This window comes from Fusarium tjaetaba, assembly GCF_013396195.1.
Source record: "Fusarium tjaetaba strain NRRL 66243 chromosome Unknown NRRL66243_c0000171, whole genome shotgun sequence".
Taxonomy (NCBI): domain Eukaryota; kingdom Fungi; phylum Ascomycota; class Sordariomycetes; order Hypocreales; family Nectriaceae; genus Fusarium; species Fusarium tjaetaba.
The window spans coordinates 12,019-30,207 of record NW_023501367.1 but is presented as its reverse complement, the minus strand read 5'-3'; the positions used below and the strand labels follow the sequence as shown (position 1 = coordinate 30,207).

At 49.6% G+C, this 18,189-nt stretch overlaps 6 protein-coding genes across 6 annotated transcripts; 3 read left to right on the top strand and 3 right to left on the bottom strand.

The window, feature by feature from the left end:
- Positions 1 to 428: 428 nt before the first annotated feature.
- FTJAE_8134 (DUF410 domain protein) lies at positions 429 to 2,069 on the top strand (the record flags this gene model as incomplete). The annotated part of the gene is made up of 4 exons (XM_037354919.1): positions 429 to 469; positions 829 to 841; positions 982 to 1,355; positions 1,421 to 2,069. The coding sequence occupies 4 exons, from the start codon at positions 429 to 431 to the stop codon at positions 2,067 to 2,069; spliced, it is 1,077 nt and encodes a 358-aa protein (XP_037204776.1).
- Positions 2,070 to 3,466: 1,397 nt separating this feature from the next.
- FTJAE_8133 (VPS68-like protein) lies at positions 3,467 to 4,173 on the bottom strand (the record flags this gene model as incomplete). The annotated part of the gene is made up of 3 exons (XM_037354918.1): positions 3,467 to 3,530; positions 3,583 to 3,941; positions 4,081 to 4,173. The coding sequence occupies 3 exons, from the start codon at positions 4,171 to 4,173 to the stop codon at positions 3,467 to 3,469; spliced, it is 516 nt and encodes a 171-aa protein (XP_037204775.1).
- Positions 4,174 to 6,156: 1,983 nt separating this feature from the next.
- On the top strand, positions 6,157 to 7,371 carry FTJAE_8132 (CSI2-like protein; the record flags this gene model as incomplete). The annotated part of the gene is made up of 1 exon (XM_037354917.1): positions 6,157 to 7,371. One exon carries the CDS (start codon positions 6,157 to 6,159, stop codon positions 7,369 to 7,371), a length of 1,215 nt encoding a protein of 404 aa, XP_037204774.1.
- Positions 7,372 to 8,424: 1,053 nt separating this feature from the next.
- On the bottom strand, positions 8,425 to 9,399 carry FTJAE_8131 (TFIID and SAGA subunit TAF61; the record flags this gene model as incomplete). The annotated part of the gene is made up of 1 exon (XM_037354916.1): positions 8,425 to 9,399. The coding sequence occupies one exon, from the start codon at positions 9,397 to 9,399 to the stop codon at positions 8,425 to 8,427; it is 975 nt and encodes a 324-aa protein (XP_037204773.1).
- Positions 9,400 to 10,520: 1,121 nt separating this feature from the next.
- Positions 10,521 to 11,201, bottom strand: FTJAE_8130 (CSL4-core component of the 3'-5' exosome; the record flags this gene model as incomplete). Its single annotated transcript, XM_037354915.1, has 2 exons — positions 10,521 to 10,691; positions 10,746 to 11,201. The coding sequence occupies 2 exons, from the start codon at positions 11,199 to 11,201 to the stop codon at positions 10,521 to 10,523; spliced, it is 627 nt and encodes a 208-aa protein (XP_037204772.1).
- Positions 11,202 to 13,169: 1,968 nt separating this feature from the next.
- Positions 13,170 to 17,697, top strand: FTJAE_8129 (ATPase; the record flags this gene model as incomplete). Its single annotated transcript, XM_037354913.1, has 3 exons — positions 13,170 to 13,571; positions 13,697 to 15,336; positions 15,387 to 17,697. 3 exons carry the CDS (start codon positions 13,170 to 13,172, stop codon positions 17,695 to 17,697), a joined length of 4,353 nt encoding a protein of 1,450 aa, XP_037204771.1.
- Positions 17,698 to 18,189: the final 492 nt, after the last annotated feature.

The window sequence follows — 18,189 nt, the reverse complement described above, 5'->3', positions numbered from 1 at the left end:
AGTACTGTACTAGGCAGAACTGCCATGGCTTATGTTGTTCAATGGTCAAAAAGAATGTAAACCTGTGAGACGCAAAAGATTAATGCGTGATCCGAGAATCGAACTCGGGACCCTCCCATGGGAGAGGAGGATTTTACCACTAAACTAATCACGCTTCTATTTGTTAATAGGTGTAAGAATTGATAGCCTATGTAAGGAATGAATGCTGAGCTGCATTCTGTGTAACGAGAAATTACTATCTGCCTATCGATGTTGGAGAGTTGAGACGGAGCAAACAGGTGAATGCGAGCTTCTTATATCAGGCGAAGCTGATGAGCCCGCCTATGACCTGCTTAAGATCGCTTTGTGGGGCAGAAACGAACCTTACTGCATTAGTTTTAACTCTCTTCCGCCACGACGCTGACTTTGGCCCAGCATAATCATTCAATATGGATCGAAGCTCAAAGTTCCGTGTTTGCATGCAAGTTCGGTATGTAATTTAATCAGTTGCTCTACACAGGATGGATGAGGGAAAGCACAACAGCCCAAGCTTTGGCATACCGGTACGTGGACAACGACACGACTAAAGGCGGCAAAGGCCAGCTGGAACTTACACTGTCCACGTCTGGGAAGTTGATACAATGCCAGTAGACGATATCTCCTGAAGTGCTACAGCCTATGATAGCATAACAAAGCTGGCTCAGTGTAGAGTTTGGATTCCAAGCGCGAGGTTCGTGTGGTTCTCACGTCAAGGAGAGAAAATCCAGTCCAGAGAGGGGCTTCTATCGAGCCTGAGCTACCTATAAAAGTGGACCCTTCCTGTGGACCACTGTTTCTGACGGAGCCCAGCTTGAAGCTTCGGGTACGTACTGGTAATAGCCAACCTGAACCCCTCCACCAACAGTCGCCCACCTGAGCTGCAACACCTCGCCTCAATATCGTTACGTATTCTACGTCACTACATAATATATTTCTTCGGTCATATCGCTACCAAACCGCAAGACTTTCCTCAAGTCACTCACCCTACAAACGTCTACCATGGCCAGCAAGGTTGACCGTATAGTTGCCCGGCTACAGGCCAAGATCGAAGAGGGTGATTATTACGAAGCTCAACAGCAGACCCGTGTCGCGGCATCTCGATACATCAAGACTTCCAACTGGCCTGCCGCGATCGATATTCTCTCCACTGTATCCCAAGCTTTGCTGCGCGCGGGGCAGGGTGGTAGTGGAGGAGATTTGTGTGCTATGCTGGTTGACGTCTACAAGCAGGCAGAACTCAAACCTGATGCTACCGCCAAGGGTCGACTATTGACGTGTCTGCGACTATTCGAGGCTGGCGAGCCTACGAGGAAGAAGTTTATCGGTGAAATCATAGCGTAAGTGCTGCGTCGTTGTGTTGACGAGCTATCGCGAACGAGCATACTGACATCATTGGGGAAAGTTGGTCAGCAAAATTTGGCGAATACCCAGCTGGAGATCCCGAGCTTCACCATGTCGCTGGCTCACTATATGCCGAGGAGCACGATACATACGAGGCCGAGAAACATTTGATATTGGGAACCAAGGACTCGCCCGAGATTCTGACAAAGATGGAATATAATTGGTACAAGGAGAGCGAGCCTCATCAAGCGGCTCTCTTCGCCGGCCGTGCAGTTCTCCCATATCTCCTCGTTGGCAATGTTCGTGCTGCCAATACCTGCTACCGCCTCTTCACCAGCTCCCTCTCCAACGATAACCCGAACCTTGGTGTCCAAGACGTATCGAGCTCCGCTGGTGACATCCGCATCTTTCCAAGCCTGCCTCTACTCAACTTTCTTGGCTTTCTCCTTCTTGCTATCCAACGCGGCGCGCCCGAACTCTACCGTGCTTTGGTGTCTAAGTATGCCACACAAATCAACGAGGCGGGAACATGGGCCGAGGCGCTTGAGATGGTTGGAGAGATGTACTTCGGCCTGTCCAAGCCTCGACAGAGCAACCCTCTTATGGATATGATGAGCGGTTTCTTTGGCGGTGGCGGCCAACCAGAAAAGCCAAAGCGTAAACAGGTTACGCAACGGCAAGATGCCCCCGCAGCGGAAGGTCTGGACTAGATAATCTGATCTGTGAGGTTGGATGCTGGTATACCATATTGCCTTGGGAAAAACATAGACAGCAGGCGTTGTAAGGTAAATAAAAGACTGGGCTAACCACGGGGCTGTTCTTCTGGTTCAAACATCCAATTATCTTCGGCAAGGGCTGCCACTTTGGCTCGTAGACTTGCTCTTACAGCTTCAAGAAGTTCTGATGCGGCGTTAATAAGATGAGAATAACAAAGTCAAGGCCATGTCGCACCTTCAGGTTGTTCCGTCATAGCATGACGATGTATCTGGTGATGTTTAACTGCTTCTGCTAGACGTTGTCTTTCCTCTACTCTCATTTTAGCATGGGTAGATCTCTAGTCCTGCGCATGTCTTACTCTCACACTCTTGCCTATGGTCTAGAGGCAATTCATCCTCGTCTTCCATCATCGGTGTCGGAGGGTCCCCGAGCTCAATTTCTCCGTGCTTATCGCGAACTACGATCTCAGATGTATCAGATAAAATATCGACGTCTGAATGCAGTGTTTCGGCAGACGTAGAAGTCGATCCAGCGGTAGGTCGCCGGGTCAACTGGCTTTGGAATAGATTGCGACGAACGCCTGCTGAAGAGGCGCCATTGCGAGAGCGGGGAACCCCCGTGCCATTCGTTGTTGTCCGTGTTCGATCTGCCATCGCGAGATCTTCAGTTTCGTCGGTCGTTGTGATATGAAAGAAATGTAACTACCTATCCAAGAAGTTGAAGGCGATCAAAAATTGGTTATGTATCCGTAAAGGCAGATGTATGTCACCTTCTATTGACTTTCTGTGGGGTGTCCCGGGGTGTCTTCGTCTAGTCATCTTAGCTGCTTCATGTCAGGCTTACTCCATCCTACTCTTGTTTTCAGCGTATCTGCCCCGGTCAGGGCAGTTGCACAAACACTTGTGCCTCCCTCCAATAAACATGTTCAGAGCTCAGTATCACTCGCACAACTACCTACTAAGTTAGTAGGTAGACAATCAAAAAGCTCCTCACTTTAGGTATATGCTCATATTCACGTAGTCTCATGCTTCTGGACACCCGCTGCCTCCAAGCTCACAAGGCGGGATGGTATTCAACGCGTAATAACCTCCTTAACTCCATCCTTACAAACGTTAAATCTAAACCACTCTTATTTCAGAAAAGGTATATACTCGACATGTATTAATGGTAGTCGAGTTGTGTTCAGATATGTTGTCGCCAGTACTCCTTGCCATGTGTTCCTATATGTGGAACATCAGTAGGGCGACCATGTGCCATTGGTGTAATATGCCGTAAGCTCTGTCTCTTAATCGTACAGCTTGTCTTCATCTCCAAGAATGCAGCCTAGCCCACCAATACGCCCCTGCATCACCCAAATTCGGAAGTTTATTCTGGTCGCTTTGCGGTGTTCCTACAGAGAGAGGTTGTAGGAGTACTCGTCTTCCATGTTCTGGCTGATCCAAAGGACGACAGAGCTGTGCGGAATTAGCGAAAACGATCGATTGCCTGGGATAATATTCTTCTTACCTAACGCCAACAAGAGCGTTACTGAGCACATTCTCAATTCCCATACCAAGAGCAGGCATAGCGACGCTGGGCACAACGAACTTGAGAACAAAGACGGTGACACCACCGGCCATTCCACCAGCGAGAGCAGCAAACCCTAAGAACAGGACCACCCGAGCCTTCCACGCTACCCCATTGCCGCTGTAGCTGAAGGAATCGGCGCTCAGGCGTTGCTTTTCGACCGAGTTGATGATAAGCATGCCCAAACTGGAGAAGATAAAGGGCAGCCAGTCAACAAACTTGACATGGATATCGGAGCCGTTGCGCGATGACTTGGACCAAACTGCGGAATCGAGCATGATGTAAAAGGCGATGGAGAACTAAAGCGCACCAGGTGGTTAGTACCGAAAACTATTGACAAATAAGGTGCATGAAGTCGCGCATTATGCGTTAAGAGAGCCATGCAATGAAGAAGGACGCCAGATACTCAGGCAGGGGACAATTTTAGATTCAACGTACAATAGCTCCAGCGCTGTAGACACCAGCATTTCGGGCCCAGACCGTGTTAAGCCACTCGGGCCGTCGGAACTTCCAAAGTCGCTCTTCCTCCATGTTTAAAATTATGTGCGGTGCGATAGGTTTGGTATTTGTAGTGCAGTTGTCTGATGTTGCAGGACCGCTGATCGTTGACGAATGATAGTGTTGACGATGCTGGGAACTGGAGGCTGACAATGACGAGGCTTCGCGCGTGGACGGGACCGGCCTTGCTTTAGCGCCGATTGAGATCACGTGATGCTCCTCCGTCTGGAAGTGCGACATCGTGAGGTGGGTCGTGGTGGTGGAGACATTTCGCGTGGCTGGGTGCCATAAACTGCAAAACACAGGAATCCACTCGCGGAGACGCAAAAGATCCCCGTTGTAGAGAGCCATGCCATATTGATTACCCCGCTGGTCGGTGCGATGCTCGCTCCGCTCACGCGGGACCCTGAAAACAATGGAGTTGAGCTGCGGATAGGACAAGTATCACTATAGAGCATGTACCTTAAGGTACTCACATAAGTTCTTAGTTCTAGTTTGGCTTCGTACCTGGTAGATAGGTATTCAGGGCATAAGTACCTACCTACGTAGTAAGGGACCGAAATATGGTGATGTGGCGCATATGGTATTGATCAAGGCAAAACTCTATTCAGATAAACATTGTAGGGAGCAGCATCCTCGCCGTTGAAACACTTTGCTTTGCATGCCGTTTCAACGGTGTCCAACGGTTCGGATACAGCGTCTCTACGTCTAGTAGTATCTGCAAGATAATGCATCAAGAAGGGTAGCGACAGAAAGCCACTTAACAATACTCAACCGTCGCGAATCGGGCATACAACTAAGTATTCGTCAAATGTAACAGGATATCGACAATGCTTCAAACCTGTTCCGTTCATAGCTGGACAACAACAGATACTGGGTACTGAACTATCATGTATTTACTTGAATGTACACACCATGCTTTCCATGTAGCAGCCATGGTTAGACTAGGCTCTCAGGCACAACACCAAGAGCCATCTAGGTTCGTGGGCCAAGACAGAACAGCCAGCCGCTGGGGATATAAAGCTGACCACCATATCTGCGTGGCGGCGAGCCGTGTCTGTCAATTTTCACCAAACGAATCCAAAGGATTGATAGCCGCTGTACATTCAAAACAATTGCCGCATTAGCCTCTCCTAATAAAGACCGCGGTTTCTCCTGATATTTGCAGTGTTGCTAATGTTTTTTCAGCCAGACGCTATCGAACGTGGGCGAATGAGATCCTCCCACCAGCACCTGGTCTAGACCTATTCGATCTTAAACATCAGGTGCACCATTCTCCTTTTTACTGGCCTGCCCTTCGCAAACACCTGGCCCACGCATTGACAGGCAGGCATTAGGAAGGTGCAGCAAGCCCCAGTCCCTGCCCGCTTCTCCCTCTGTCGTGCGACCCCGTCTTTGAAGTCCCTTCCCCGTCCCATCGCTTCAACCCGATCTTCACTCTATCATACAATTGCTAACGCGATTTTTGGTAGTGCGTCTCGCCCACTCGCTTGGTTACGCACACTCATTCGCTCACCTATGCAGTTATTACATTCTTTATTTCTTTATTAGTCCTTGTTGTATTCCTTCGTTCGAGTTGCAGGTGGCCGGCACAGATAACTTCACTAATTACCCATCTCTCGCTTGCTGTCTTCACTCCGCTCGCCCCCTTGCCAGAACAATAGACGCGGTATATCCCTTCGTACGTACACATTACTGTCGAGCAATCAGTCGCCTCCTACTTTGGGTTCTCGAAGAAACACGCCTATTTTTCTACGCGCTATTTCATTACGGAAGCACACATCTGCCAGATCAAGGCTCGACCTCCCCTTTTAACATTCCTAACCACCCTCGATATACGCAATTTATCTCACTCGCCCTTGATCGATCGCAAAACAAAGTCTCACACAATCATCCGGTGGTTTCTGACGCCTATCTCGCGAGATATCTTTCTCCAACAATACCTGATATCGATCTAGGACGTATTTTGTTTGGACAACCATTCTTAAAAAAGCCGTTTGAAACGACTAATTGATCATGAGACCGATCAACTACCTACCGAGACCTGACCTTTTGGTCTCGGTCTTTGCCTCCGTTTCACTGTACGGTGGCCTGGCTTTGGCCCAAGATACCAAGGATGATCCCAAGAACAATGACCCATCTGCTGTTCCTGCGGCGAGCGATTCGAAGAACAGCGATGCCAATAAACCCACCAACACAGCTGCTGAGTCTGCCAAAGAGAGCAGTGATGACAACAAAGCCGAGCCAGCTAGTACTGAGACGAAGGATAACGCGAAGTCTGCGTCAACGAAAGACGAGCAGCCTTCGAAAACGGAGGAAAAAGAAGAGTCCAAGTCTACTGCGCAAGATGATCCGGCCAGTACTGCGACAGGAGAGGGTCCAACCAAAACCACAGACATTCAGTCCACGATTACATCCATCGCCTCTTCTGGCACGGAAGAAGCTATGCCTACCTTGACAAGATACAAGCCAATTCCTACTTATCCAGCTCCTTCTGTCCCCCCTACTAACAATGCTCCTTTCATGCGGCACTCGAGCGCCCCTGACGGTACCGTGTTTATTGCAGTTGGTGCCATCCTTGGCGCTCTTGGGCTTGCCATCCTACTCTGGCGTCTTATCGTTGGCATCCTCCTCCATCGGTCTGTTGAGCGAGCAGCCAAGGCCCAGCATGACGAGAACGCAAAGACAGGCTTTCCTGCGCCCCCTGCACCCTTCTATAAATATACTGATACCGGGTCTACAATGTCTCTCTCTGCTGGTCGCGGCGTGCGACGAACCACCCGCGGACCTGTTCTATCGTCAACTCCCAGCGCCTCCAATCTGTTTTTCTCCCCGACTGCCGCAGCATCAGGCAATGGGGCTGGCAATCGTGGCTCTGCCTTTTTACCATCTGGCTTTTATGCGGCTGGCACGAGCTCTCCCGGTGGCCAACATGAGAATAACATCAGCATGACCAACTTACGCCCTGATTCACGCGGCCACTTTGGCACTCCTTCACGACATACCTTGAATCCCAGCCCTCCAGATTCACCTTCATTCCAAGGCCGAAGGGATATCAGCAACTCGACCCTCAATCTCAATCGACCACCAAGCCAACGCGCCCCTAGTGCGTTCCTCGAAGATCTCCTCGCTGACGATCCTTCGAGTTTGCCGCCTCCACATATGCCTGCCTCGACCGCCAGGCGCTCATCGTATGGCAGTGGCTCTCCTGGCGCGCACAACCGAATCTAAACCGGTATCAAGCGACCCCTATAATGGAAAACTTTACATGCGAGCGACATCATGCTTAAGCGTCCTTGTTACCAGAGAAAAGACTTGGTGTTACAGGAGGGGGCATTACCTTTGAATCATTTTACAACAGCGGCGTCAAGAGAGTGGCATTTTTCTCATCGGGATATGGCTTGCGGATAATTCGATACTTAGTCATGAGAGGACACAGGTGTGATGATCCTCGGTAATGTGTACGTTGGTGTTATGAGTAGAGGTTTGGCTGTTGTCGACGATGCAACAGTTCAACAGCTTGGCTGTAGGCAATGGCGTGGCTTTAAGCCTATCATGTCCGCTATCAGACCACCAAAGTTCTACTCTCTGCTTGGATAACTTGGGGGAGTTAACGGTTTTGATCCATACCCCAGAAATATCTTCTGGCTTTCTTAGTACATAGTCTTCTTCAAAATGACACCTTCATCTCCATCTGTCTTTCTGTGTCTAAAGGCAACCAAATTTGGGAGACTACCATGAATTTGACAAGTGGCGGTACATCAATCGAGGTAATCTGGAAGTTGCGTTATGAAAGAGACACGTTGAACAACCTATTTACGAGAATGCCTACGTTTGTCTCATCGTCAAACCCCTACATAATAGGTACCTATACAATTTTACTCTTACGATTGAGCGAAGTTAGACATATTGCGACCATAATCAACAGTTGCCAACATAACATAGGTAGCTTTAAGTTTGTAATATACCACTCCTGTATATTATAGGGAGAGGCTACAGGTAACGGGCACCATAACCATGAACTGACTGTAGTCATATTGCACCATATGTTACATGTCAAGAGCAGGCCGTTTATACTATTACATGCTCATCATCGTACACTCTATTGCGTTCTTCGCCCAGTACCACATAAAGCCCCATTCCTGATATTGCGCTTTAGCCGACCCCATACTCCATGGCTGTTGGTCCCACAAGATATATCGTTCTTCATTATGCATTAATGAGTTATTTCATCCTCGAATCCTGCCCTGCCTGCGCCTTGGTTAACCGAGGGGCATAAACAATCTAAGCTCGGGAGGTCGTTGTAGCCCTTTCCCCACAGTTATCATCATTCAGCTGTTCTTTGCTACTGTGCCCTTCCAGAGACCGTCTTTCCGGATGCTCATCAACAGGTACGCTGTGAACTGAATCACGGCTGTCGTGCTGAGGTTGTTTCGGCTTCGATTGCTCCTTTTCTTTTCGTTCTTCCTCTTCCTGCTGCCGTTCTAGCTCCTCAATCTCTTTGACGGTCTTTTTGCTTGACTCGACATCCTCTTCCGCCTCTGCCAATAGTAATCTTACTCTCTCGATCCTCGTCATGGCCCCTTCTAGTTTATCGAGACGTCTTCGTTTCTCTTGATCTCGTCGCTCCAGCTCATCCACGCGCTGTTCGAGCTTTGCCCGGGCACGCCTCTCCTCGGCGACCATTTCATTTGCCTGCTCGAAGAGGGCAGCGCTGAGCTCCTCAACCTCTTGGCTGGTAGCTGCAACCTTGCCTTCGGCTTCTTTGCGCAAGCATTGTTCTCGATTGAGCGCCTCCAGAAGATCTTCGGCTGATGGAGATGGCGGGGGTTGCAACTGTTGCGGGCGGTGCGATTGGCTGCTTATGGAACGCTGGTTGGAAGGCCGGGAGGGGTTGGTGTCGATATGGGGAAGTTCGTGTGACTTGCGCGGGGAGAGGAAAGATGACAGCCGACTGGTGCCGCTTTGTAGGAATGACATGCGAGCGTTTGTAGGCGTCGCAGGTAGTTGTTTCTGGGTTGGCGATGAGGGTAGCTGAGCGCGCAAATTGGCGAGTTCATCTTCGTAATCGGCCCAGCGATCGACGGCGGCAGTGGCCTTCTCATTAAGAAGACGGACCTGGTTTTCGAGATCTTCGATACGGGCCTGGGCCTCAAGTAGTTGGACTTGGCTGTGATCGAGAGGTAATGAGTAGCCACAGCCCGGGCAGCACGGCGTAGAATCAGCAGAGAGAGTGGGCGCTGCCATTGTCATGACCATTGTCGTTGACATGGCCGGCGCATATATGATGTTGTATGTGAGCCGTCGGCGGTTACGGAAGATGTAGAGCGGGTGCTAGGAAAGGCTCGTAGATGCGATAAACCATACAATCACTGAGAATATGCCAGCGCAGCAATTATTACCACCAAGTGATAAATATAAAAGTCGTGGGTGTTGTTTCAAAAAGAAAGGTTTCAATGAATACAGGGATAGTCAGCCCAAGTGTCCCTATTTTGGTCGCTGAACCGAATGCGGACAGTGGCTTTGGCGCCTTGGACACGCGATAGCTTGAGGGGTGGGGAGGCGCTTGGGCGGCTGAGCAGGCGATTTCAGTGGCGCGTGTCTTGGTGATCAGGGTCCAGTCGTGGCAGGGTATGTATTTTAGACTACGAAACAAATGGCGTTTCCTGTATACCCACGCATGTTACAGTAGGGAACCGAGACGTTGGGAGTTGACTTTATTTATGTCGATTCCTTCATGCATCAAGGCCAGGCAGTTGATTTCCCCATGTATCTTGCTTAGGTATTCATTGGTTCCACTCAGGGAGCAAAGACATAGACAGTCAAGTGCTAAAGAACAACAAACGATACGATATTTCATGACTCAATCTCGTATCAAATTGCTGTTGGAATGAATAAACAGGGTCACGTCACGTCACGTCACTATATCTGATCATGTTACATCGAATGCAATAACTCTGGGAACACGCTTCTCAGGCGATATGAGCTTTAGATCAAGTTTCCAAGCTGAATCTAGGGCAGGCCCAACTCATTATCACCCGGCGGCCCTGCGCTCAATTATCGTCATTGTGGATTCTTTTTCGATTATCCCTAGCCCCGTCTCTTTTATTGAATCTGAGCGACGAGCCCAAACAGACGAATTGGCATACGAATTGGCAATTATGCGAGAAGCCTTGCGCCATGAGATGGCGACTGAAAGCCATTGTTTGAATGGAATCCGGTGGCTATAATGATGAGCGCGTGCCTTGTTCACTGTAGAATATAGAGTTTGCGTGTGCACTTGTTCCACGGCGGGTAGGTCTCCTAGCCAGATTGTTCTGAGACAAGTGATGTCGGGTGTCCTTGTTGTATCAGGACAGCTCTCAAACAAGACTGCAAGCTCAGCTGGGCTTTGCAACCTTTCGAGGCTCGCAAATGCCTGTTTCGGGATCTCTGTATTCTTTCCAACTGATAGGGACCATATCATTACCCGCCTCGCTTGTAGCCATAACAACGCCCAATTCGTTCGAAGCCGTCGATAGGTAGTAGTTGGCCTGGTCTCCAAGAGATATCTGGCACAAATATGTCAACATCACCACCATATACGAAGGAAAGGGGAGACTCACCACTTGCGCGCGGACGATGTCGCCAGGCTTAAAAGACTCGTAAATCTTGACCTTATCCTTTTCTGTTGCCCTTACGTCTTGCACTCTGATCACACCCTGCCACTCTGTCTGCAAAACTGTGTCGCCAACTTGCTGAATCACCACAATCGCTTGCTTTGGCATCAGGCGCAGGACTCGCGCAAGGACAACATTCTCGACGTCGGGCAGTACCTCGCGCTTGTGGCCATGGCGGGCAACGGAGACAGTAGCCAGCTCATCTGTCGTAGGTGCAGTGATCTTGTTGAGGCGCTTTTGAGGGCCGGGTGTCTTTGCCGGGGGTGTCACAGTGACTCGGCCAAGCAGAGAAGAAACAACATTGCCCTCGTATACATGTGTACCGGGTCCGGGCGCAAATTTGGTGACCGGACCTAGGATATTGCCAGGCAGGGCAACGGAGGGAATGTCGTCGACAGCCATAACCCTCGATTTAGGTGCTTAGGTGAGCTTGCGGCGAAGGGTGTGAAGGGTTTGCTTTATCCAGCTCCCGCGCGGATGAATATGCTTATTCACCGGAAGTCGTCAGCTCAATCGTTGCGGAATATCGGAGTTGGGTCTTGGATGACGAAAGCTCTATTCAGCCTTGCAGTAATGCAGTCTCATTGCATCCAGACTTTGCTGAAATTCTAAATCCATCGGGACGGCTTTCAATTGCGGGGCCGACATTGGAGCTTCGTGGGTTATGTAAGCGCCAATGTGGTGCTTAAGTCCCTGCCGACTAACTCCGTCTTACACATACTGAGTCCGCCGAATCGGAGCCGGGCTTTCACTCAAGAACACTATTCGACGACAAGTCTATCGGATCTTAGTGTTCCTCCTCGCTTACACGGTGCAATGCAGTAGTCTGGCTACTAAGACCTGCATGGGCGGGGAAGCGGTAAGGTCTTTTTGGTATGGAGGGATAGGCTTCGTCATGGAAGCAGGACAAGGCCAATGTTAAGCTACCATACCTCGGATTCGAGGTCACCAGACCAGAGAGCCGTTATGCTGTGCATAGCATGAAGAGGAGGTTATGCTGAGTGACTGCCAATCTCATCAGAGACTCTGGTCCTAAGTCGGCCATCAACTCGTCTCGAAAGAGCTGGTCTAGATTCCAGCCATGGCTTTGGGTACAGTCACAACGTGTTTACCATGCGTCGACCGCGCCGAGTAACCAATCGCTAATGTCAAAGAGTTCAGCTTGTTCAGCCGTTAGGACTGGACAGCCTTGACTTATGCGATGTGCGTTACTCCCTTCTAAAGGGCTAAACTGGCAACATCCCCCAGTAACTGTTACCAACTCAGGCAACTTGGCGTAACGAAACGTTCGGAAATCTATAAATCACAAATGTATCGTGTCTCGAGTTCGAGGAATGGCTTCTAGTGCAAATGGTGGAGGAGATGGTTCCACGCGGGATCTCCACGCCCACACCCCCTTGGCAACAACTGGCTAATGAGATGAGAGGTCCTTCGTTTTCGCTCAAAGATCCTAACAGGGTGTTTTGCTGGTCAGAGCTTACCTACCTAGTATACGCGGAACCTGAACGAGTTCCAGAGCGAGAGGCCGAGCCGAAGAGCCATCAATGATGTTATTCTCGACGAACCGAGCCACTCTCGGCACAGGTCTCTGTTTCCATTCAGTCACTTTGTGGTCTTGCCTGTTGTGACAAACACCTTTTACAGAGTTGCCAGAGTCAATCCGGTGACTCATTGGCTGTTATTTCATCATAAGACTCTCTCGTAGCTGTCATCGAAACTGCAACGAATCCATCCTTCACGTAACAGGCACCGGCCCCCCTTGGCGCTATCTCCGCGTGGCAGACACCCAGGTTTATTGCCGTAATCCGAATCTGTTGAGCGTCGGTTCAAAAGGTCTCTAATAAAATGTCTGATTTTACAGTGCTTTGTAATCCATTGGGTCCTTTGTCTGCTCTCTTCATGGGCCATACAGGCGATGCAGCCACACCCAACCCACTCACACCCCCTGTAGACGACGGAATCTTTTTGCTACTGTCATTTTGACGAGATTCTATTACTTTTCTAATTCGCCTTTATTTCCTTTCCCTTCGTCTTAAATTCCCATCTGTCTCTTGTGTCTTTTCTCATTTCATCCCGCCAAGATCTACCTGTGGGCCGTCCATCGATCGTTTCTATTTCTTGGCAACCTATTACGAGGTTGTATCGCGATCTCAGAGACGAAAGTATATTGTTTCCGCTTCAATTCCGTCGCCTTTCATTCCTCATAGTGTCATTGGTCTCGCGACGACCTTGTACAAAGTTGACATTGCTTGTGAGACTGTATCTTGGTATCATTAGATATATGCTTTAGCCGTGAGCTTCAGAGCTATTCCACGCCTCGTATCTGTAATCCAACATTTACAGGGTACACGAGATTGATACAACGCAAATATGCCTGATCCGGTGGACAAGGAGCTTCAGCCCTCTGATACCCAAGCTGCTTCTCTCTCCCCCACAAATTTCGAAAAGTCCAGCGACTCAGATGAGGACAAGATAAGGGAGTTTGGAGAAAAGGACGCCGAAAGAAGCGAGAAAATTGATGAAATCAGTGAGAAAGATGGATCAAGGCTTGCAGATCTCGAGGAAATCAAGACTGGCGCAACTGAAGCTTCAGCAATTACAGCGACAGCATCAGGAACTCAAGCTCAACAGAAGAAGCCATGGCATAAGAAATTGAATCCTCTCCGCTGGGGCTCGCCACCTCCAGTTCCTGAAAAGCCAGTGCAGAGTAGGGAACATGATGCTGGTTTCCTCAGCAAGTTAACATTCCAATGGATGGGACCGTTGATGCATGTGAGTTCCTAACACTTTCTCAAATCCTATCTCGCTGGTTATACTTCAGATCTGCAAGCCACCAATTTCTGATACGCGGCGCGGCCCGTCTTACAACGCTTTTGCTGACTCGATGATATCAATAGGCTGGCTACCGAAGACCCCTGGAAGAGAATGACATCTGGACTGTCAATCCGGACAGAGCCGTGGAGCCACTGACTCTTCAAATGAAAGCATCGTTCCAGAAACGAGTTGAAAGAGGCGAGAAGCACCCCCTATTCTGGGCTATGCACGAGACTTTTAAGGGGGAGTTTTGGACGGGAGGCGCATGTGCCCTCTACACCAGCATCATTCAGGTCATCAGTCCATTCACCCTTCGATACCTCATCCAATTCGCTGCCGATGCGTATGTAGCGAACAAGACTGGTGGGCCTCCGCCCCATCTTGGTAAGGGTATCGGCCTGGCCTTTGGCATCACACTGATGCAAATCACCCAGAGTTTGGGAACAAACCACTACATCTACCGAGGCATGACAGTTGGTGGTCAGAGCAGAGCAGTTTTGATTGGGCTTATCTACGAGAAGTCGTTGGTCATCTCTGGCCGCGCCAAAGCCGAGGGTGCTTTACAGAGCAACGCGCCTGGTGCAAAAGACGATGCTGAAGATAAGAAGAAGGCCAAGAAAGCCAAAAAGGCGAAGCCCGATGCGTCAGATGGTACAGGCTGGGGAAACGGTCGCATCACTGCTCTGCAGAGTGTCGACACGTATCGTGTCGATCAGGCATCTGCTCTCTTCCATATGGTATGGACGTCTCCTATCTTATGTCTCCTCACTCTAGCACTCCTGCTCGTCAATATTACCTACAGCGCCCTGGCCGGTTACGGTTTGCTTGTTATTGGAATGCCGTTCTTGACGAAAGCCATTCGAAGTTTGTTTCACCGGCGACGAGCGATCAATCTAATCACCGATCAACGTGTGTCTCTTACCCAGGAAATTCTGCAGTCAGTCCGCTTTGTCAAGTTTTTTGGATGGGAGAAGGCTTTCCTCGAACGTCTCGGTGATTTCAGAAATAAGGAAATCCACGCCATTCAGATCTTGCTTGCCATTCGAAACGCACTCAATGCCGTCAGCATGTCACTCCCCATCTTCGCCTCCATGCTGTCCTTCATCTGCTACTCCCTCACGCATAGCGGTCTTACGGCTGCCGAGGTTTTCTCCTCACTGGCCTTGTTCAACGGTCTCAGAATTCCTCTGAATTTGTTGCCTATGGTTTTGGGCCAGGTAATTGATGCGTGGGGCTCTGTTCAGCGAATTGAAGAGTTTCTGCTTCAGGAAGAGATGGTCGAAGATATGACAATTGACACCACAGGTGATGATGCGATCCGACTGGAAGGCGCCTCTTTTACTTGGGAAAAGTCCCACAAGGAAGAGTCTGAGAAGAGCGAGAAGGACAAGAAGCACACCCAGGCTCAAATCCCTCAGCACGAACCTTCGGGTGATGACACAAGCACTTTGGTCGAGGAGCGAGAGCCTTTCAAGCTTCAAGATCTCAGCTTTGAGGTAAAGAGGAACGAGCTTGTTGCTGTCATCGGATCAGTTGGTAGTGGGAAGAGTTCTCTACTGTCTGCACTCGCTGGCGATATGAGGAAGACAGATGGCCACGTTACCTTCGGTGCATCTAGAGCCTTCTGTCCTCAATATGCTTGGATTCAGAACACCACTCTCAAGAACAACATCATATTTGGTAAAGACATGGACAAGAATTGGTACAAAGAAGTCATTCAAGCGTAAGTTCCCTCCGTTGTGTTGCTTCAATTGTCACTAACATACTTTCTAGCTGCGCGCTCCAGGCAGATCTCGATATGCTTCCCAATGGCGATATGACGGAAATCGGCGAACGTGGTATTACCATCTCTGGAGGTCAGAAGCAGCGTCTCAATATCGCCCGAGCCATCTACTTCGACGCCGATATCGTTCTCATGGACGACCCCCTCAGCGCTGTTGACGCTCATGTTGGCCGTCATATCTTCGATAATGCCATTCTTGGTCTCCTCAAGGATAAGTGTCGCATCCTTGCCACCCACCAGCTCTGGGTACTCAGCCGCTGTGATCGCATCATTTGGATGGAGAACGGCAAGATTCAAGCCGTTGACACGTTCGAGAAACTCATGAAGGACCATAAAGGATTCCAGTCTCTGATGGAGACAACTGCCGTTGAGGAAAAGCGAGAAGAAGCCACCAAACCCGACGATGGCGAACAACCCACAGCGGACGAGAAAAAGAAGAAGAAGAAAAAGGGGGCTGCCTTGATGACCCAAGAAGAAAAGGCCAGCTCGAGTGTCTCGTGGTCTGTCTACGCTGCCTATGTCAGGGCATCTGGTTCTATATTGAACGCTCCGCTGGTGCTATTCCTCCTGATTGTCTCTCAGGGAGCCAATATCGTGACAAGTCTTTGGTTGTCATATTGGACTTCGAACAAGTTCAACCTCTCTACGGGTGTCTACATCGCGATCTACGCAGCACTTGGTGTCGTGCAGGCTCTCCTCATGTTCGCCTTCTCCGTGGTCCTGTCCATCCTGGGAACGAAATCGAGTAAAGTCATGCTTAGGATCGCTGTTACTCGCGTCCTTCGTGCACCTATGTCCTTCTTTGATACGACACCACTTGGACGCATCACGAACCGCTTTTCACGGGACGTTGATGTTATGGACAACAATCTTTCAGACGCACTTCGCATGTTTATGTTGACCATGGGTATGATCACATCTGTGTTCATACTCATCATTGCGTTCTACTACTATTTTGTGATCGCCTTGGTTCCCCTGTACACTGCATTTGTCACAGCAGCGATGTACTACCGTGCTTCGGCACGAGAGGTCAAGCGTTTCGAATCCGTCCTCAGATCGCACGTCTTTGCCAAGTTTGGCGAGGGCCTCACAGGTGTTGCGTCAATTCGAGCCTATGGACTGCAGGATCGCTTCATTAATGAACTGCGTGAATCAATCGACAACATGAACGGCGCTTACTACATTACCTTCGCTAATCAGCGGTGGCTCTCAATGCGAATCGATCTCATCGGTGTACTTCTTGTCTTTGTGACAGCCATCCTTGTTGTTACGTCCCGTTTCTCGATCAATCCTTCCACTGGTGGCCTTGTTCTGAGTTACATCCTCTCGATTGTTGGCATGATGCAATTTTCTGTCCGCCAACTTGCTGAAGTCGAGAATGCTATGAATGCCGTGGAGAGACTTTACTACTATGGTACTGAACTTGAAGAGGAGGCCCCTTCACATACCGTCGAAGTTCGGAAAACGTGGCCCGAGAAGGGTGAGATTGTCTTCGATAACGTCGAGATGCGATATCGTGCTGGCCTCCCACTTGTCCTTTCAGGATTGTCGATGCATGTCAAGGGCGGCGAGCGCATTGGTATCGTTGGGCGTACTGGTGCTGGAAAGAGTTCTATCATGAGCACTTTGTTCCGTCTCGTGGAGATCTCTGGCGGCAAGATTACCATCGATGGCCTCGATATTTCCACCCTTGGACTTCACGATCTCCGATCCCGACTCGCAATTATACCACAGGATCCCACTCTCTTCCGAGGAACTGTCCGCAGCAACCTCGATCCTTTCCATGAACATACTGATCTCGCACTCTGGTCTGCTCTCCGCCAAGCGGATCTCGTTCCTGCCAACGCTGCATCGCCCGAAGAAGCACGCCGTACAAACGATCCCTCACGTATACATCTAGACACCCCTGTCGAGGAAGACGGCCTCAACTTCTCACTTGGTCAAAGACAGCTCATGGCACTCGCACGAGCTCTTGTCCGAGGCGCCCAGATCATCGTTTGCGACGAGGCCACTTCCTCGGTGGATATGGAGACAGACGATAAGATCCAGGCTACCATGGCAGTTGGTTTCCGCGGCAAAACACTACTGTGCATCGCTCATCGACTGCGAACCATCATTGGCTACGATCGCATCTGTGTCATGGATGCAGGACGTATCGCTGAGCTGGATACACCAATGGAACTGTGGAGAAGAGGCGGTATCTTTCGCAGCATGTGTGATCGCAGTGGTATCAGGGTTGAAGATATACATGGTGCGAAAGAAGAAATGGGTCTGGTGATAGGAGAAAGCAGCCAACAGTGAGATGCTGATAGCACGACCATGAAAATTGTATTCAAGCATATAGACTCAATATAGTCAATCATATACGAAAGCGCAACGAGCCCGAAAGATGCGGCATCTGAGTTCATAAATCACAATCCAGTTATTTCCATATGTTGCGGATTTGTATGTATGTGCATAATTTCCAAACTTATAATTGCTCTACTTAGAGTGATGGAATTTGGGCAAGCTCCGTGTGTCCTAAGTGAGATACTGTGAGGCCTGTTGGAGTTTTGACACCAATTGCACAAGGGAACATCGAGAATAACATGTAAAGCACTTGATGGGTCTGCCCGGATCGACTGAAAGTTGGGGAATGATGGCATGGAACCCGAGCGATCCTTGACAAAACGGTGCACTTAGGACTTTTCTTGATACATATAAAAGTATATATTGTTCGTAGCTCGCAAATCGCGGAACGCCTGGCATAACAAATGACGCTTTCGAAATATTCTAGTCTAGCCACTCTTTTAT